Below are 20,580 nucleotides of genomic sequence, written 5' to 3'. Positions count from 1 at the left end.
AGACGCGAATTTAAACTGCGTCACAATCGAACTAGGCTTCAAAATTGAATTTCTCCCGGACCAGTCACTATGATTCATAGATTCCATGGTTAGTGTCTAACACGAAAGCAGTTTTGATTGCGATTTTGACCGGGGTACTCCCAGTGCGCATGCGTCCAGTCGTTTCGACCAACCGAGGGCAAGGCCTGTTTGCTGGGGCGGAAGTGGTGGAGGCAGAGGAAAGGGAGGTGCCGGACGCGGAGATCACGCGCTGGCGCAGAGGTGAGCGCAAGGAGACGGAAGAGGGGCTCAAGGAAGGACGGTGGAGAGGGACGTCCAATCCGCGGCCGACCCGGCTTTCACGCTGGCCAATCAGCGTTCGCCTCGCGCACAATGTGTCGCGACGAGGGCGGTTCCCTATCACGTTAGGGTGCGTTGGGCGGTGGCCGGGTATAAAAGACTCCGCCCGAGCGGGCGGCCGCCATTCTGGGGTTCGTTTAGAGGTAAGTTTGGGTGCTCCGTCGCTTGGAGGGTAACGTTTTGCCGAGAGCCGTTGGCCGGGGAAGCGGGGTGGATTTGGATTTACTGGTCAGCCACATTTCCCCAATGCGGCTGCGCCCTGGGCCAACAAGAAATAGCGCTTTGAAACGTTTAAAGGCGACCCGTACTGATTACAAACCTTTCTCCTTTTGTGTTCCTTTCACCCCAGGTTGAATTTTCTCGGAGAAAGACAGGCCGGCCATCAGGAAAACAAACAAGCCTCAGCAACATCTAAACCCTTGAAAGGATCCTGAGAGAGGGGGGAAAGGGAAATCAGCAGCCACCAGCCCAACCACTCGTGTCTTCTGCCCCTTCCCACCTGTCTTGCCCACCCCACCAGCCCACGCTGCTTGGGACTTGAAATCTGTGGCCGAAGGACCGTCACCACATAACTTCAAAAATAATCAACCACCCTCCCTACCCAAACCCACCCAATCTCACTCATCCAGCATTTCCTTTTTGGAATCCACTCAGACTTTTTTTCAACGACCCCCTCTCCCTAAATGGAGTTGGGTGGGGGGGAAATGAAAACTGAGTTGGTCTTTACTTTTTTAAGAGACTTTTTGATCCAATGAGGCCCCACAAGTAACTGAGTTTGGGTCCTGGTTGGTTGTTTTATTTTTTTTCCTCCAAAATTTTACCCCTCCCCCCCTGAGCCCGAGGTGCTGACGTCGCAAAAAAATTGGATAGTAAGTGTCGAATTTTCAAAAACCAGCCTTGAACAAGAAATCAACGTTTCCCGTTGTGAAACCAAAAATAATGAGAGGAAGAAATGAGACCATAGAACAAATGTAGGGTACTGGAGAAGGACCAATCGGGTCTCTTAAATCTCCATTAAAGGTCCTGTGGGTCTAAACAGTCTTTGTTCTCTCTCCCCTACCACCTGCCTCTTCCCTGCTGTGGAGCAGGCAAGGAGAGGGTGAAGGGAGGGCCAGCCAGTGAGGATTTTGACGGTTAACCCTTGATAATCCAGCAAATTCCAGACTGCCAAAGCATAATCCTTTGCTATTATAAGGAGGAATGGTTACCTTCCTCTGGTTAGCAGTCTTCAAAAGGGTTAATGAGCTCACATACAAAAGATGGTGGATCTTGTGGCCCAGAAGTCCCACTTCTTTGTGTGTGAGACAAGCAGAACGCCTTTCAATTTGCCAGATTAATAAGCAATCTGTACATAAAGATTGCAGGGTAAGGAGATGGGCAGAGAGAAATATTAGCTGGCTATGTCTTTAAAGTGACTGTTAAATCCTCTCAATTTTAATGTAATTTGCTTGGGATAATATTGTGTGGTTAATATAGGTGGCAATCTAGGAATAAAGATTGCAAGACACTTAAATTTAGGCCAAAATATAATCATAGTAACAAGTACATACAGTAGAACATTTGGGGAGGTAAAGAATGTCTTGTGATTGTTTCAGCTTGCATAGGTTATTTAAAGGCAAAAGTGATTAACATTTTAACTTGATACTTTTTAGTGGGTGGTGGATATAGCTAAGAGGGTGGAAAGGTTGGGAAATGTGGAACTCAGGAATATATAATTTTAAAAGCCATTAGTGCAATTGAATGCTATCTTTCTAGAAGATTGTGTCGTTAAAAGAATTTTTTTTCTTCCCTGCTTCAAATATGGCGACTTTTCCTTGTTCTTTTGTCTTGCAAGCGGCGTTGCAGGTTGTGTCTTGACCCATTTTTCTCCTGTCCTCCCCCCTCGGTCCTATTTGTTGAGGGGTCCAAGTCCTCCCCCTTGCTCTCTGTAGGGAGGATTGGGGTGGTCGGCGGTAGTAGCAAATTGGATTTTAGTTGCAAATTCAGATTCTTAGACCGCAGAAAATTGTATATTAATTGATTTTATTTTCAGTAGTAGGCTCTTAGACTGGATTAAGATAGGTCACGGTGAGGGTGGGGGCCGGAGGGATGACTTTTTTTCTTTTTTACTTAGTGCCTTATAGTGTAAGTAAAGCTACCGGCAGATCTGGCCGGCCTTTTAAAGTTTGAATCCTCTCCATAACAAAATGGCGTCCATCTCCTTTGTTTTTCTCTTTTGCCAGTCAGCTTAGGGCTTCCCTAGACGCTTGGTCAAGGGGGAGGAGCCACTGTGAAAGGTGATGTAATCAGCTTGCTTCCTCTCTGAAAACTCCACCCCCAAGCAGCTGCATTCTCTCCCTGTGCAGATTGCTGCTGGGGAGAATACGTTTTTTTTTTTTTTTTTTTAATCTTTTATGAAATATGTTACAGGGCTAAAAGCTTAATGAGCATTAGGGATGGAGGCTGTCCTCGTCCTTGTGTAGCTCTAGGTTTTGTGTTAACAGTCAGCCCATTGCCTTGATTTTCACCTTTTCACTCATCACAACTGCTTGGACCTATTCCCTGCTTCAGTTGACAGGAGTGAAAAACAATTCAACCCCAACTGCTTTATCTCTGAGAGACTGGGGCAAGACACAGGGCTTGTAACTCGAGTAGACAACTGGGCCTGATGAAGCTGCAATGTGGCATGCTGCTCAGGATGGGTCCTTATACTTCCTGAATATTGGTTGTTTTGTAACAGTCTGGGGGGAGGGTGGTACTTGTAGGGCTTTCTTGTAAACCATCCTTATTCTCACCTCTCAGTTTGGGGATAAACTCTTTGTGCTCAGTGCCATCACCTGCAGTTGCTTAGTTCCTGTATGTTGGCACTAGGATGAGAAGTGAATCTTTAGGAAAGGAGGCTGCAGTTTAAACTCGAGGCAGGGGGAGTCAAGCTACGGTTTCTGGTAAGCAAAACATTTCTGGTATTACATTTCACAACCTTTCTTTTTCCCAAAGAGCCACCTTTTTGAATTTCTTTTTTCCTTCCTTCCTAAAAAGAAATTCTGTTAAAGCATTGAGGAAAGGAATGTCCTCTTTTCCTCCCTGCTGAGTGCTGGGCAGTTGGTGCATGTTGAGAGCCACGCCCTCGGAGGGCAGTATTGGGTGTCTGGTTCTTTATCTCTTTCCCCAGCTTTTTCAAAGTCAAGTCTTTGACAGTTTCTTCATATACTTTTCATTTTTTATTTAAAGTCCTGGGTTGAAGTGTGGAGTTTATAGGCAGAGTTTGTAAGCCTTTTGTCCTGCTATCCTATGGTGACTTGGGTGCAACAGGGCTCATTTTCTGCTGGGTGTGGATTCTCATTATTGCTTGGACTTCTGATTGAATGGGAGGGCCTCTTCCACATGTCTATTTACCACACGTCTTTTTTATCTTTTAAGCAGTTTGCCAGGTGCCTCTGCAGCACACCTACCTTGGGACCTGATTATCCCACCCACTGGGGTTCCCGATATCTAGTGTGCAGGGATTAGTAAAGAAGGCCTTATGTGGGAGATGAAAAGCAAGGCTTTCTAGGGAATCTTGGAGAACCTTATTCTCATAGAGTGGCCAGAGTTCTAGGGCCAGGGTGCTAGATGTAATTTTATGTCTTATTGAAAGCCAAATACTCTTAAGAAGTTTAAAAGATTTTCAAAATAAAGGTGAGGGAAGCATACGCCTCACTATGCAAGTATAGAACCTTGTGAACACCTGAGACAGTCCACCCACTGTTGGGTCATAACAGGAAGCTCTTGAGACACTGAGAGGAGACAGCCCAGGTCAGAACAAAGAAGAGCTGGCGCTTTCCCTCTTGTTAAGACCTTCAAAGCAGCCTGGCTTGCATGGACCTTGTTTTCGAACAGATTCAGGATTCAGTAGTGATAGATGTTTAATAACTAGCCAGGATTGATGGTTTTCCACCATTTTAAACCAAGTAGCCCTCAACTCAAATTCACTTTGAAATCGGATAGGAATTTAGTAGCTCTGGTAAGAAGTGTAGAACATTCCCCAGCACTTAGAAGGTGGAGGTACTGTGTCACAGAAGGTGTTCCCTTGGCTCCTTTTGTCTGTGGAGATTAGCAGCTGGTTAAAGAAAAGAAAACATGACCTGAGTTCTTTACAGTTGCAGAAAGTTTCCTCAACTTCAAACTCCAGAGCAGGAGTGGGGAATACTTGAGCACTGCCCTGCCCACCCTGGTCCCGCATTATCGGGCCTTCACCACAGACCTGCTCCAAGCATGATGGATCCTTTGTTCCCTCTGGAAGACCTTATAGCTTGCCTGTGAAAATGGGGACCTAGGCTGTAAGGCACTTGGGGTCCCTAATAAGGAGTCAATAATACTGAAGAAAAGGCACGGAGAAATTCACATCTATTATGAGGAGACACATTCAGCCATGCTCCCTAATATACAAAGCAGTGGGAACCAGCATCTTAACATTCCTGTTTTGTCTCCCAGCTTCCATGACTATTGTGCCTTTTTGTTGTTTATATAAGCGGGAATTTTAAAGTACCTAGGTCCCATTTCCAGCAGAGGGCACTAGACATGGCTCAGCTTTCTACAATGGTACAGTTTCTCTAAAGGCTGCCCTGCCTTGTCTGCCCATTGAATGGGGGGAACATTAGAGTCAGGCCTGTTAGTCCATAGGTAGATGCACAAAGGAAGTCTGTTTAGCTCTGAGTTTGAGTCAGCTGTGTTTAGAGAGATGAAGCAATATTTAAGTCAGGACTTGTCAAATTGCATACATATTTACTTGGGGGGTTCTGTTAGATTTGTGTGAGTATAAAAGACTTAAAACTCCCTACTCTAGATGTATATATGTGTTTTTACCTTAGGCCCATCCATCCCTTTCTAGTCTAACAGACCTGTTATATACCTGGAGCTTCTAGAAATCGCTGTCTGAGAACACAGGGAGATTTCCTCTCTGTACAGATGGCCACACATCAGTGGATTTGTCCCCTTAACTTGTAAACATTTCTGGTGTTGAATGTTTTTCTCCTCTGATCTCAGGTTCCAGGGTATTGGGCGGCAGCAGTTAACAGGTTTTGCTCAGTGCTTAGCATTTCTTGCCTGCGTCTGCCCGTGTTGAACCCACAGGCCATCAGCCTCCAGAGCAGAGAGCTGCCACCCTCCTCTCTCTACACCTTGCTGCTGCCCTGGGTTATTAGGAAGTCCACATTTACAGCTGATTTTTGCTTTACACTCTCAAGTTTTATCTTGTTTTATCTGGAGAATCACTCTTGTCTGACAGCCTCTTTGCCCAGGTTAAACATGTCTAAGCTAGGAAAACAGTTCTTTTTTACACATCTTTTCTGGTTTGTCTGAGGGGGGAGAACCTGATTTATATCGAAAGAATCTTATCTGTAGGAAATGCAATGATTTTTGTTTTGCTTAAGACTTTTTTTTCACCCTTGGGACTGTGTTGTTTCTGCAATGTGCTAGATGCAGAGGACCCTCACCTTATTCCTGCCTATTTGGGCCTGGCCATCTCAGCTGCTGAGGAGGCCCGTGTTTTTGTTTCCCAGAAGCTAGGTGCTGATAAAAGTATGACTTATTAAAACCCCCAGTCAGAACTGTAGCAGCTCTAATTCTCTCTCTGCAACTGGAGAAGTAGCTTCCTATTCATGGAAGGAGTGCAGTGTTTAACTCACTCCTGTCCCAGCCTGGTTTGAAGTGGTGTCTCACTTCCCATGGCTTCACCTTCATTACTTTTGGTTCCTGGTTTCTGGTTCTCAGTTTGGGGCTTTTCTTGGGAATCTTGGAGAGTGGTGAGTCTTGAGGGCAGGAAAGGATCAGGTTTGCATCTTTGCTTCTGAAACCACAAGCCAAGTTTCTCTTGAACTTTGGAACAATAAAAGCTTGTTTGGTGTTTGGCCAGTGAGTAGCCTTATTCAGGGCCCATGAGAGCCTGCCTGTCTTCTCTTCAGTCTGAGAGCTGCTCTCTGCTCCCCAGGGAAGGGCTCTGCTCAGGCCTGGCTGTTCCCTCACCTACCACTTGAGCTGACTCATTCTCCCACCTGTGATTATGACTCTTAAGCAGCCAAGATAAAGGGGATTGATTTCTGGAGAGAGGATGATTGATTGTTAAATTTTTTACCCAGATACCTAGGGTTGTCTTAGTTATCTTAGGAAGCTACAGCTGCTCACCTCATCAAATTACCAGCAGCTAACTAGGGACAGGACCTTAGAAGCATGAAGAAGTGTGCATCATTTGTGATACTCTGATGTTCTCTTGCAGTATACCTCAAAATTGGGGTCTCACTAACCCCACACTTAGTTGTCAAGGCTATTTTATGAGCACAGATCTGATTTTTCTTATCTAGAAAATAGTACAGTTGAACATTAATCACTGAGTCTTCAATGTGCTGATGGGGTTTATTAGATAAGTTAGTGGGGCTGGCTGGCTTTGCCACTCATTTATCCTGTTTTGTTTTGTTTTTTCATTTACCTCAGAAGCCACCATCATGGGTTCAGGTCCCATAGACCCCAAAGAACTTCTCAAGGGCCTGGATAGCTTCCTTACTCGGGATGGAGAAGTGAGGAGTGTGGATGGAATTTCCAAGATCTTCAGGTAAGTCTGTGCCCTTCTTGGGTTCCTTATCAGTAGAGGAGACCACATGCAGTGCAGCTGGAACAAGAGAGCACTGATCTTTTAGCTGTTGGTCGCGACGGAAGCTGGGGATTTGATCCATAATCCCAAGAGTCTTGATGGGGTGAAACCACGAGTGCATAGGACAGAATCCTTGGCTTGGTTTTGGGTCATGTTGTGCCTGTCCAAAATGTCATTTTTCTTCAGAGAGCCTTAACATTTTCCGGAGAAAAACAGTCTTAGATTATAAAGGGAAATGTGTGAGCCCTGACTCCCCTGAAGGCAGTTGTTTCTGTGTGGGAGGGATGCTCTCCCAGGCGGCTCGGGTGCCCTCTGTCCTCCTTTGGGTTTTTATATGACCCTAGATTCATTCCACAATTCTAGCAATATGGTGACTACCTCCTGGAGCAAAAAGTATTATCAGGCGGCTCCAGGACTTCCAAGATTAGAGTCTTAAACTGTAGGAGATTACCTGGCATGGTGCCCCCTAGTGCCTGTCATCCTTGCTCTCAGAAGGGGAGGCTAGCCTGAACTACTAAGACCCTGACTCTAAAATTTGAATACTAATAATACTCAAAGCAGATTATGTGCTCCATGTCTAATTTGACTCCTTTTGCAGTCTCATGAAGGAGGCACGAAAGATGGTGAGTCGGTGCACGTACTTAAACATTCTCCTGCAGACCCGGGCTCCTGAAGTGCTAGTCAAGTAAGTACTGCGCAGGAGACTGGTCTCTGGGCAGTCTCAGAACTGGCTAGTTCTGGAACCAAGGAAGGCTTACCACAGTCTGTCCCCACCTGTCCACAGGTTCATTGATGTCGGTGGCTACAAGCTTCTGAACAATTGGCTAACATATTCAAAGACAACCAACAACATCCCTCTCCTACAGCAGATTCTGCTGACTCTGCAGCACCTCCCGCTGACTGTGGACCATCTCAAGCAGGTATGGTCAGGCTTCATGGCCCACTTATCCTGGCTGGGCTAGCCTTGCTGGAGGAATGCTCGTTTCAGTCCTGATGGGTGGCAGTCTGGAATTTGTGAGGTAGAATAGCAGAGGAAAATGGGAATTTTGAAGTGGAAGATTCTGGATTTATCTCCGTTAACAGGCGTAGGACTTTTCATACATTTGAACTTCAGTTTCTCATCTCTAAAATGGGAATAAGTCCAGTGGCTCATGACTTTAATTCCAGCGCTTGGGAGGTAGAAGCAGGTGGATTTCTGTGAGTTCAAGGCCTGCCTTACATACATAGTGAGTTCCAAGCTACCCAGGGTTACAAAGATAGACTCTGTCTCAGAAGATTAAAGTATCCGCAGGTTCTGGAGCAGGTTGAAGTGTGGCCGTGCAGTTGAGAGGGGATAGTTAGTGCGAGTGGGCTTGGCTTATTCCTCTGTCCACCCTTCTGCCTCCTCCTCTTACAGAACAACACAGCAAAACTAGTGAAGCAGCTCAGCAAGTCGAGTGAGGACGAAGGTGAGTGTCAGTCCCGCTGCTCCAGTCTGGGGACTGTGTCTGGGTTACCGTAGCCATTACTGGCTTGCCCTTCCATTTTGCTTGCTCATCCCTGCTTCCCTCCCTCCCTTTTTCTGTGTCTTTTTGAGAGACAGAATTTCTCTATGTCGCCCTGGCTGTCCTGGCACTCACTATGCGAACCAGGCTGGCCTCGAACTCAGAGCTCACTTGCCTCTGTCTCCAGAGCACTGGAATTGAAAGTGTGTGCTCGTGATCCCTCTCCATCTCGATTGCAAATGAAACATATTCATTTTTTTCACATCAATTATTCCTACCAGGAAACATTTCTGTAGGAGTGGGTTTTTTTTTTTTTTTTTTTTTTTTTTTTGCTGTTTGTTTATTTCATGTGGTATCTTGTTGTATATCCCTGGCTTACCTGGAACTCACTTTGTAGACTAGGTTTGCCTCAGACTGGTCTGGCCTTATAGGCTGGACTGGCTTTGAACCCATGGCAGTCCTTCTGAGTACTGAGTAGAGGCATGAGCCAAGATACCCAGCTACAAAACTTACCTATTCTGATAAGAATACAGATTTATCCTTATGTTTAATGAAAATGGCCAGCCAAGTTCTTTAATGTCAGGGGTGCTTGTGAACTTGTCTAAAGTTCTTCACTGTGAAGAGCTATTCCTGAAAGCAAGGGACCCACTTTGCCTTAAATTACAATACTGGGCTTTAGGGGTGTTGATGTGTTTCTGGGGAGTAAACACTAGGCTACCCTGTATGCTGGGTAAAAACTTAAGCATTAAGTGGAAACTACACTCTATCTTTCTACCCTTTTTAGTTTTATTTTCAATATTTGGTTCTTTGAGATACTGACATTTTATAATATTATGATGTCTTGAATGTGCTTAGTAAATAAGAGAACATGTCCCATGCAGAGGACGCTTTCTTTTTTTTTTTTTTGGATTTAGTTTTTTGGAGACAGGGATTCTCTGTGTAGCCCTGGCTGTCCTGGAACTCACTCTGTAGACCAGGCTGGCTTTGAACTCAGAAACCCACATACCTCTGCCTCCCAGAGTGCTGGGATTACAGGCGTGCGCCACCTGAGTACTGAATGAAAATGAGTCCTGAGCACCCGGCTCAGAGGATGCTTTCATTACCACTGTCTCCCTCCTCTCTTCCCAGCTGGCTCTAGACTGCTTTCTTCCTTGAATAGAGGGTTTTTTTTGTTGTTGTTGGGTTTTTGTTGTTGTTTTCTGGAAATACTAAATTATTGCTAAATAAGTGATATTCCTCCCCTTTTTCACCTTCAGAGCTCCGGAAATTGGCATCAGTCCTTGTCAGTGACTGGATGGCTGTCATCCGCTCCCAAAGTAGCACCCAGCCTGCAGGTGAGGTCCTGGGCTTCTTACCCAGGTGTTCTCCTTAGACAGTAGCCCTTGGGTGCCCCAGGCTGGTTCTTCGCCTCTGGCAATCTGTTTATCCAAATGAGACTCTTACCTGCTTTGTCTTTCTGTAACAGAGAAAGATAAGAAGAAAAAGAAGGATGAGGGGAAAAATCGAACCATGCTTCCTGAGCGGCCTTTGACCGAAGTAAAGGCTGAGACCCGGGCTGAGGAAGCCCCAGAGAAGAAGAAAGAGAAGCCCAAGTCACTTAGAACAACGGCACCCAGTCATGCCAAGTTCCGTTCTACTGGTAAGGCAGTTGGCTGGCTTTGTAGGACCATTCACATGCACAGTCAGTGCCTCGGGCTAGTATTTGATTTCGATATCAAACCCTGAGAAGGAAAGAAAGCTAAAGGAGAATCTGGGGCACTTGGTCAAGGCTAAAACGTGGAGGGGGTGGCAACAGGGAGAAACAGAAGGGTCAAAGTCAACGTATTTCCTCCCCAGGACTAGAGCTGGACACCCCGTCTTTGGTGCCTGTGAAGAAAAACGCCAGCACCGTGGTTGTGTCAGACAAGTACAACCTGAAACCCATCCCACTCAAGAGGCAGAGGTATGGCCGTAGTATAGGTTTCAAAGGAGCCTGGGCCTCTGGAAAGAAGTGGGAGTTGGGAGATTTTTGACTGTCCTTCCTTTTCAGTGCCACAGCTGCTCCAGGCGATGCTGCCCCACCTGCAGAGAAGAAGTACAAGCCCCTCAACACAACTCCTAATACTACCAAAGAAATCAAAGTGAAGATCATCCCCCCACAGCGTGAGTAGGCCTGGAGTGCCCTAAGACTCCCCTTCTTTTGCTTTGCCTTTGATGTCGTGGCATCTAAGCATGTTTGTATCTCTGGACCCTCCCTTTCCATAAGAGTCATGTTAGATAAGTTGAAAGAAGCTGTGCCCCCTCAAGTGATAAGCTTGTTAAGCTGTCTCCCTCGTGGCTGGACCTTCCGTTGTGGTTTCAGCAGCTTGCTTAATGAGTTGTACATCCTATAATTGTGATTAAAGTCATGGTTTTCTGCCAAAAGAAAGAGGGAATAGTGGAAGTCTCCTGTGTGAACCTTGTTTCCTGGTCACTGGGCAGGGACCCCACTGGCCTGCTGTGTCTCCTGGTTGGACTCTGCAGGCATAGGATTGTGAAGGAGGCATCAGGTCCTCTAATTCTACTCTTTCCTTCTGTAGCTATGGAGGGCCTAGGTTTTCTGGATGCTCTCAATTCAGCCCCTGTCCCAGGCATCAAAATTAAGAAGAAGAAGAAGGTTCTATCGCCTACTGCTGCCAAGGTGAGTTTCCTTGGTAGGGTACATGGGCGCAGAGGCTGGGAACTTGTGAGTGACAGCGAGGACTACCTTCTGGGGTAAACTAGCAGGGGGAAGGGGCTATTGGGCTCTTAGGATCCTGATGTTTCCCTGGGTGTCTTTTCAGCTCATTGGCTACTTTCTCTTTCATAACAGCCCAGCCCTTTTGAAGGGAAAACAAGCACTGAGCCAAGCACAGCCAAACCTTCCTCCCCAGAGCCTGCACCCCCTGCTGAGCCCATGGACACAGACCGCCCTGGTACCCCTGTGCCCCCTGTTGAAGTTCCAGAGCTCATGGATGCAGGTAACCTACTGAGCCTGGGCTCTTGGCTTTTCTGAATGGCTGGATCTGTGGCTAAAACTTGTTTTGTTTACAGCCTCTTCGGAGCCAGGTGCTCTGGATGCAAAGCCTGTGGAGAGCCCTGGAGATCCCAACCAGCTGACTCGGAAGGGCAGAAAAAGGAAAACTGTGACTTGGCCTGAGGAAGGCAAGCTGAGAGAGTATTTCTACTTTGAATTGGATGAAACTGAGCGAGGTATGATAACAGTTCTCTGCATGTCAGAGTTGGAGTCTGATCTGATCGTGGGCAGTCTCGCTTACCTGTCCTCTTGCCTTCTGCTTCCCTGCAGTGAATGTGAACAAGATTAAGGACTTTGGGGAGGCTGCTAAGCGGGAGATACTGTCGGACCGACATGCTTTTGAGACAGCTCGTCGACTAAGCCATGACAATATGGAGGAGAAAGTGCCCTGGGTGTGTCCCAGGCCTCTGGTTCTACCCTCACCTCTTGTCATCCCTGGAAGCAACAGCCAGGAGCGATACATCCAGGCTGAGCGGGAGAAGGGGATCCTTCAGGAGCTCTTCCTGAACAAGGAGAGGTGAGGAGAGGTGTGCAGTCGTTGTCTGTGTGGTGGGGAATCAGGCACCACAGAGAGACTCAGGGAAGACGGAATGAATTAATGTGATTGTTGTTCCTTGTTCTCTCTCCTTTCTGCTTCGCCTGCGATGTTTGCTGCAGTCCTCATGAGCCTGATCCTGAGCCATACGAGCCCATTCCCCCCAAACTCATCCCCTTGGATGAGGTGAGTGGCTGTGGGTGGGAAGCGGTGTGCCTCACGGGAAGATGCCGCCGTGCTGTCCTACAGCCCTGACTTGTGCTCGTCTGTGTTTAGGAGTGTGCCATGGATGAGACGCCCTATGTCGAGACCATGGAGCCTGGAGGGGCTGGTGGCTCACCTGATGGAGCAGGAGGCTCCAAGCTGCCTCCAGTTCTGGCCAATCTTATGGGAAGCATGGGAGCTGGGAAGAGCCCCCAGGGCCCTGGAGGAGGCGGCATCAATGTTCAGGAGATCCTCACTTCCATAATGGTAAGAGAGTCCTCTTCCTCAGTCAATCTCCCCATGTTGTCTTCAGTCACTCCTACTCTTACCCTAGTTTTTAGTTTGAATATATCTGGGTTTTTTTGTTTTGTGGGGTTTTTGTTTGTTTGTTTGTTTGTTTGTTTTTTTCATTTACAGTGTTTTCAGTTTTATGAGATTTCAGTTTTGTGAGAAAGTTTCACTGTGTAGCCTAGGCTGGCCAGGGACAGCCTGCATCCCAGTTCCTGTTTTCCACTTACATGCTAAGTTGTTGCTGACACTCTTAACTGTTGTTTTTCTTGCTCACAGGGCAGTCCAAACACCCACCCTTCAGAGGAGATGCTGAAGCAGCCAGACTACTCAGACAAGCTCAAGCAGATGCTTGGTAATCCTAGGAGCCACCACCGGGCCCGGGAGGACACCTGGGCAGGGTGGGGATGTGCAGATGCTGGGTAATCCTCAGAGCCAGCCACTAGGCAAGAAATGGGAGGGTAGAACAGGACAGAGAGAGCACGGCTCTGCCAGGTTGACTGAGGTTAGTTGGGCACACTAGTGGGAAGCCATGTCGTACTTGTAGAATTTTCCTCTTGACTGTTTTACTCCTGTTTCATTTACAGTGCCACATGGGCTCCTAGGTCCTGGTCCTGTAGCCAATGGCTTCCCACCAGGAGGCCCTGGGGGCCCCAAGGGTATGCAGCATTTCCCCCCTGGTCCTGGAGGACCCATGCCAGGTAGGTGAGAGGGAATCAGTGGGGTTACTGCTTATTTTCAGCCTTGCAACAGCTAGGAAACAGCAGTGCTGGAGTATAACAGATAACTGATTTTTTTTTTCCTCTAACAGGTCCCCATGGAGGCCCTGGTGGACCAGTGGGTCCACGTCTCCTGGGTCCCCCACCACCTTCTCGGGGAGGTGATCCATTCTGGGATGGCCCAGGTGACCCCATGAGAGGTGGCCCAATGCGTGGGGGTCCTGGACCTGCACCTGGACCATACCACAGAGGCCGAGGAGGTCGTGGAGGAAATGAGCCGCCGCCACCCCCTCCGTTCCGAGGAGCCAGAGGAGGTCGTTCTGGAGGAGGACCCCCAAATGGCCGAGGGGGTCCTGGTGGAGGAGGCATGGTTGGAGGTGGTGGACACCGCCCCCATGAAGGCCCTGGAGGGAGCATGGGCAGTGGACATCGATCACATGAAGGCCCTGGAGGGAGCATGGGCAGTGGACATCGATCACATGAAGGCCCTGGAGGGAGCATGGGCAGTGGACATCGATCCCATGAGGGCCCTGGAGGGAGCATGGGTGGAAGTGGTGGACATCGTTCCCATGAAGGCCCTGGACATGGAGGACCCCATGGCCACCGGCCACATGATGTCCCTAGCCATCGAGGCCACGACCATCGAGGGCCACCACCTCATGAACACCGTGGTCATGATGGCCATGGGGGAGGCGGCCACCGAGGGCATGATGGAGGCCACAGTCATGGAGGAGGTGAGGACATGCCTGAGGTCCCACATGTAGGTTTTAGTGTCTGTGGGGCAGAAGGGGCAGTACAAATGACAAGATGAGGCCCCATCTCTTTAAGGCTCTCTGTATACAAGGAAGGCAGGTACCACCACCATCTTTACATCATCAGCCCCCCAATACTATGTCTCTGCAGATTTGGCCCCATTGCTCTGGGCTGGGGTGGGATAGTGATGGTGACATTTTAGCTCTTTGTAACCATTCTGTCTGCCATTGTTCCCACAGACATGTCAAACCGCCCTGTCTGCCGACACTTCATGATGAAGGGCAACTGCCGCTATGAGAACAACTGTGCCTTCTACCACCCAGGGGTCAATGGGCCCCCACTGCCCTAGGCCTGCCTGCCCTACCCGCACCCCCGTGGACTGTAGCCTTGCTCCTTCCACTCAGTTATGGCTTCTGTGAGGCCCACTTTCCTTTTCCCCAGCTGATGAGGAACCGGCCCCCTCAGTTCCCACCTGGTTGGGTTTCTGGGGGTTTCTGATTCCTGGTGTGCATTGATGTACATATTCCCCTCCAGTCTGGAGAGGAGAGAGACTGGACACACTCTATATGCTGGACTGCTGAGACGGCTGGCTTCACTTTGTGAGGAGATTTGCCCTGTGCCCCAAACCCCTTCCAGTATTAGTCCCGATGCCTGAGAACCTAAAGCTGGTCACCCTGGAGACCTCTGCTCTCCACATGCACACGGAACTAAGTTGGTCAGCTGCGCTTAGGAAACCATCCAAGCTAAGCCCATAATCACCTGCACAGGGTGAGGGGTGGTGAGGGTACCATATATCCCACTGCACTGAGGGCTCAAGCTGGCTGAAGCTGAGTTCTGGAACCACCCCCACTTGTGCCCCACATGGGCCAATCACTGTTGAGTCCTTTCTCAAGAAAGACTGCAACTGTTACTTCCAAGGTCATCGTGAGTCTGCTAGGTTCAGTGATGGCACATTCATATCTGTATCCTGGCAGAGGAGCAGCCTGTAGTGTTGGGCCACTCTTGCCTACAGCCATTTTAGAGACTCCGTGAGACCAGCTTTCATTAATTTTAGCCGGGTACACCGGGCCTAACGCACTACATGCACTGCCTTTGGGAATGGGCTTGCTCCTTACCCCATAAGGAGCCCTGTTCAGTGAGGCTTCCTGGGTAGACTCAGCAGGAGGGGCCCTTCCCAGTCCTCTCCTCCCCCTGTCTTGGCATCAGTTGTTTTCTATGAAAACAGTGGGTTGGTTTTGTGCAGGGTCTTGGGTTAGAACCACAAAAGATTTGAGGAGTTTTTCTTTTGATTTTGTATATTTTGTACATTAATAATAAACAGTGGAAAGAGAAGCAGCTCATTTAACCCCTGGTGTGTTTGACTTCTTTTAATAAAAGTTAGGGTTATAGAGCCTGGTTGGCAGATTTGCTAGTTAGAGCAGTTGCAGAGGCCTGGGATTCAATTCCCACTTCTCATGTGATAACTCCAGTTCTCAGGACATTGTGTGCTAGCTAGTTTTAGTCACCTTAACATAAGCTAGAGTCACCACTGGGAAGTCTCAAGTGAGAAAATGCCTCTATAAAAATCAATCCGAGCTGGGCAAAAAGAACAAAAAGATCAATCTGTAGGGGTTTTCTTTCTTTTTTCTTTTTTTGTTTGTTTTCCAGACAGGGTTTCTCTGTGTAGCCCCGGCTGTCCTGGAACTCACTCTGTAGACCAGGCTGGCCTCAAACTGAAAAATCCGCCTGCCTCTTGCCTCCCAAGTGCTGGGATTAAAGGCATGTGATACCACTACCAGGTGGTAGGGCGTTTTCTAAACTAGGGATTGGCAGCCCATTGGTGGTGCCATTTCTGGGCTGGCAGTCCTGGGTTCTATTATATACATAAAATCTAAAAAGAAAAAGCTGGCCAGTGTTCTGCCTCTCCAAGTCTGAGTTCTCTAAGATGTGTAGCTTACAGAGCAGGATTTGAAAGGAGGCATAAGGCTTTGGGAGATACAGAGGAGGAAAACTAGGATGGAAGCAGCTAGGGGACCATGGTCTGGATTGCTTGATGTTCACCAGAACCACCTAGGGTTTGTGGGCGTCCTGACTTATTCCTAACACTGGCCACATGGGGGCAGCAACCCTTTAGCCCTCACAAACACTGACTCACCTTGTGGGAGACCAACCTGCCTGTGGTCACAGCTTTCCTTGTGTTTCTTCAAGGCTCCACTACTTCTACTTTTTTCTTGTCTCCAACAAGCACAAGGCCCTTTAAAGAGAGCTCAGTGCTTTTCCTACATTTTAAGGTCAAGAGGCGGGAGGGATGGCTCCACTTGAATCCCTGCTTCTCTTTCACAGGACTAGATTCAGTTCTCAGCACCCATATTAGATGGCTCACAACTGCCTGCAACTGCAGCTCTGGAGAATCCGAACTCCTCTTTGGCCTTTGCACCTTGCCCCCACGTGCATACTCACATATAGATACATAAATAAAAATGAGACTTTTTAAATTATAAAAAGCTGGGTATGAGCCGGGCGGTGGTAATCCCAGCACTCTGGGAGGCAGAGGCCAAGGCAGGATTTCTGAGTTCAAGGCCAGCCTGGTCTACAGAGTGAGTTTCAGGACAGCCAGGGCTATACAGAGAAACCCTGTCTCAAAAAAACCAAATTCAAAAACAAACAAAAAACCAAGCTGGGTATGGCTACACATATAACTGTAGTCATCAGAACTGTAGAGTTAGACACAGGCACACAAAACTGTAGAGTTAGGCGCGCGCGCACGCGCGCTGCGCGCGCGCGCGCGCGCGCGCACACACACACACACATACACGATTTTTTTTTCTTTTCCCTGTCAGAGGACAGGCTGAGCATTTAGACTCTACCCTATCCTTCAGCTCTCCTGCATGTAGCTCTGTAGACCAAGCACAATCACCACTACTAGCCTGAATGTGGTGGTTTCTTAACCAAATCAAGAACTTCTCTCCATTCCTGTCTGTGCTTCCTGTCTCACTTTGCCCTGGGCCTAGCAGGACACCCTTTTAATATGTGATGTGTATCCCTGTGCTTAATTGTCAACAACAGTCAGAGCCACCTGGGAGATGAGCCCATGAGCATATCTGTGGGAGCTTATCTTACATTAGCTGAGATGTGAAGACAGCGGACCCACCAGGCTACAGCACTCCCCAAGCACACATGGAACTATCTGAGCAGATAAACCCAGCTGAACTGAGCGCTAGCCTGCATTCAGTCCTCATTGGTTGGGTAGACATGATGTGACCAGTTGCCTTCATCTCCAGAAGCCTGGATAACCTCCACCGAAGTGACTGTAGTTGGGGCTGTAATCTAAGCCCCTTCTCCTTTAACTTGTTTTCATCACAGAGACAGAAACCAAGATGTCACATCTTGCTTTTCTAGGAATTTCACCCAAATGCTCCAGCCCACCTTCAACTTTGAATCTTCCTCATCCCATGTCTTTCCTTCCTGCTCCTAGCTGGATGACCCAAGGTTTAAACAAACAAACAAACAAACAAACAAACAAACAAGCAAACTAGGGCATTGGCTGCTGGTTTTCCAGAGGGTTTGAGCCCTAGCACCCACATAGTGGCTTGCAATGGTCTCTAGCTCCAACTCCGGTTCTAGGGGATCCACCTTCTTCTGATCTCCATGGGTGCCCAATTGGTGCAGAGCCATCCAATCCATATATGTAGGTAAAACACCCATATACATAATAAAATGAAAAATGTGGGTGGGTTTCATCTATCTGTTAATTAAGATAGGATCTCTCTATGTAACCCAGACTGTTGTGGAACTATGTAGACCAGCCTGGCCTCAAGCTTACAGAGATCCCTTCTCTGCCCCGTGCTGGATTAAAGGTGTGGGACACCATTCCCAGCCTAAATTGAAATAAAAAGTTATTACCAAATCCTGCTGTCTCTGCTCAGGACAGCTAACAACTGGCCTGATACTGCAGCTTCACAAACTTTGAGGCCACACTGGTCTACAGAATGAATTCCAGGTCAGCCAAGGCTACATGGAGAAACCCTGTTTCGACACCCCACCCCACCCCCAGATAAATATTTTCGGGTGTGTCAAGGTTCTGAGGAGTTTCCACCCATTGTGAATGCCTTCACACCCTTTCACTTGAAAAAGTCTGAGTCAAGCCAGGCAGTGGTGGCGCACGCCTTTAATCCCAGCACTTGGGAGGCAGAGGCAGGCAGATTTCTGAGTTTGAGGCCAGCCTGGTCTACAGAGTGAGTTCCAGGACAGCCAGGGCTACACAGAGAAACCCTGTCTCAAAAAACAAAAACAACAACAACAACAACAACAACAAAAAAAGTGGTTTGAATAAGAATGGCCTGGGCTGAAGAGATGGCTCAGCAGTTAAGAGCACTGACTACTCTTCCAAAGATCCTGAGTTCAAATCCCAGCAACCACATGGTGGTTCACAACCATCTGCACAGCTACAATGTACTCATATACATTAAATAAATAAATCTTAAAAAAAAAAAAAAGCCAGGCAGTGGTGGCACACGCCTTTAATCCTGGCCCTTGGGAGGCAGAGGCAGGTGGATTTCTGAATTTGAGGCCAGAAATAAAACAAACAAAAGAAAGGCCTCCATAGGCTCATGTTTAGTAACCAGGGAGTAAAAACTATTTGAAAAGATCATAAGGATTAGGGGTTGTGGCCTTGTTGGAATAAGTATGTCATTGGGAGTGGACTTAGAGGTTTTGAAAGGCACAGTAGCTTTCTCTTCTCATGCTGCCTGAATTAGAATGTAGTTCTCTTTTTTAAAATTTATTTTATGTATATGAGTACATTGTAGCTGTCTTCAGACACACCAGAAGAGGGCATCAGATCCCATTACAGATGGCTGTGAGCCACCATGTGGTTGCTGGGAATTGAACTCAGGACCTCTGGAAAACCAGTCAGTCAGTGCTCTTAAACTTAGAGCCATCTCTCCAGCCCTATTTGTGTATGTGGCTTTTTGTTTTTCAAGACAGGGTTTTTTGTGTAGCCCTGGCTGTCCTGGAACTCACTCTGTAGACCAGGCTGGCCTCGAACTCAGAAATCCACTTGCCTCTGCCTCCCAAGTGCTGGGATTAAAGGTGTGTGCCACCAGGTACTGTGTTTTTTAAAAGAAACCAAAACTCAAAAACTCAAAAAACAAAACAAAATAAAAAAACAAAAAAAAACCCCTAAGAAAACAAAAAACCTGTCACAACACACTAGAACAATGACTAAGACAAAATATTTTTATTTATGTGTATCCATGTGGAGTTATTCACATGAGTGCTGGTATCTTGGAACCCCTAAAGCTGGAGCTACAGGCAGGTGTTGAGCACCCAACATAGGTGCTAAGAACGCAGATTCTTAGGAAGAGGAGCAGGAAGGACTCTCAAGACAGGCTTTCTCTGTATAGACCTGGCTGTCCTGGAACTCACCCTGTAGACCAGGCTGGCTTCAAACTCTGAACTCTGCCTGCCTCTGCCTCCCAAGTGCTGGGATTACAGGTGTGTGCTACCACTGTCTGGCTACAGCAAGGGCTCTTAACCATTTTGCTATCCCTTCAGCTCATAAAATTTTGATTTTTAAAAATGTGTATGAATGTTTGCCTGAATGTGAACATCTGTATCACAAATATGTATGTCTTTTCACCCGCTTAAGGATTTACTGTTTTGTCAGAAGGTGGTGGTGGTGATGGCGGCGGTGGCCACCTTTAATCCCAGCACTTGGGAGGCAGAGGCAGGTGAATTTCTGAGTTTAAGGCCAGCCTGGTCTACAGAGTGAGTTCCAGGACAGCTAGAGGTACACAGAGAAACCCTGTCTCCAAACACACACACACACACACACACACACACACACACACACACACACACAAAGCAGAGGCAGGTGGCTATCTGGGGTTGAGGCCAGCCTGAGCAATTTCCAGGATAACCAGGGATACACAGAAAAACCATCTCAGGAGAGAAAAAAAAAAAAAGACTTCCTTTACGTGTAGAGTGTGGTGTCTGTATGTATGTGACCGGTAAGAAGTGTTCAATCCCTGGAACTGGAGTTACAGACAGCTGTGAGCTGCTGTGTGGGAGGGCTAAGGGCAGAACAGAACCTGATCACCTGGATCACCTCTGAGAACCACCTTCAGGCACTGCAATGGGTCCTCATGATCAAGGCCGGCTGGAGGTAATTAACTGAGGCTAGCCTGGGCTACAGAATGACTACTTTGCCAAAACAAAATCCCTAGGATGCCCATTGTAAGAGATATTGATTCCTTATTGGCAGGTGTTTAAGATTCTGCTCTAGGGCTGGAGAGATGGCTCAGCAGGTAAGAGCACTGATTGTTCATTCAAAGGTTATGAGTTCAAATCCCAGCATCCACATGGTGGCTCACAACCATCCATAGAGAGATCTGATGCCCTCTTATGGTATCTGAAGACAGCTACAGTGTACTTACATATAATAAATCTTAAAAAAAAAATAGAAAAAAAAAAGATTCTGCTCTATACAGCTGAGGGTCCTGATACAGTGGGGGCAGGGCTGTTGCATCCATGCAAATAGATCGGAGTTGAAGGTCAGCCTGGTCTACCTGGGTAGCCAGACTCACTTAGTAACTCAAGTCAACATTAGATAACATTCAGCTCATGAATCAAAGGTATGA

General features: G+C 47.6%; 1 protein-coding gene across 2 annotated transcripts; it reads left to right on the top strand.

Annotated features, from left to right (window-relative positions):
• The first annotated feature begins 428 nt into the window (after window positions 1-428).
• On the top strand, window positions 429-15,305 carry Ppp1r10 (protein phosphatase 1 regulatory subunit 10). 2 transcript variants are annotated; one of them, XM_052163066.1, is made up of 20 exons: window positions 429-482; window positions 689-1,208; window positions 6,787-6,904; window positions 7,542-7,628; window positions 7,728-7,863; window positions 8,340-8,391; window positions 9,684-9,761; window positions 9,893-10,066; window positions 10,264-10,369; window positions 10,457-10,569; window positions 10,986-11,086; window positions 11,258-11,405; window positions 11,479-11,637; window positions 11,732-11,978; window positions 12,119-12,182; window positions 12,273-12,467; window positions 12,768-12,843; window positions 13,076-13,189; window positions 13,300-13,941; window positions 14,200-15,305. In XM_052163066.1, exons 3-20 carry the CDS (start codon window positions 6,798-6,800, stop codon window positions 14,307-14,309), a joined length of 2,709 nt encoding a protein of 902 aa, XP_052019026.1. In that variant the 5' UTR covers window positions 429-482; window positions 689-1,208; window positions 6,787-6,797; the 3' UTR covers window positions 14,310-15,305. The 2 variants fall into 2 exon arrangements, with proteins under 2 accessions (XP_052019026.1, XP_052019027.1); XM_052163067.1 differs by lacking the exons at window positions 429-482; window positions 689-1,208 and adding an exon at window positions 3,144-3,263.
• Window positions 15,306-20,580: the final 5,275 nt, after the last annotated feature.

Source organism: Apodemus sylvaticus, chromosome 19 (genome assembly GCF_947179515.1).
Source record: "Apodemus sylvaticus chromosome 19, mApoSyl1.1, whole genome shotgun sequence".
NCBI classification, from domain to species: domain Eukaryota; kingdom Metazoa; phylum Chordata; class Mammalia; order Rodentia; family Muridae; genus Apodemus; species Apodemus sylvaticus.
The sequence above is the reverse complement of the archived record's forward strand: the minus strand, read 5'-3'. Positions and strand labels throughout refer to the sequence as shown.

Excerpts from the sequence above, each read along its gene's own strand:
- Ppp1r10 (XM_052163066.1), top strand. The coding sequence starts at position 6,798 with ATGGGTTCAGGTCCCATAGACCCCAAAGAACTTCTCAAGGGCCTGGAT. Across the intron at positions 6,905-7,541 it reads GGAATTTCCAAGATCTTCAG|TCTCATGAAGGAGGCACGAA; the intron begins GTAAGTCTGTGC and ends CTCCTTTTGCAG. Across the intron at positions 11,406-11,478 it reads TCCAGAGCTCATGGATGCAG|CCTCTTCGGAGCCAGGTGCT; the intron begins GTAACCTACTGA and ends TTTTGTTTACAG.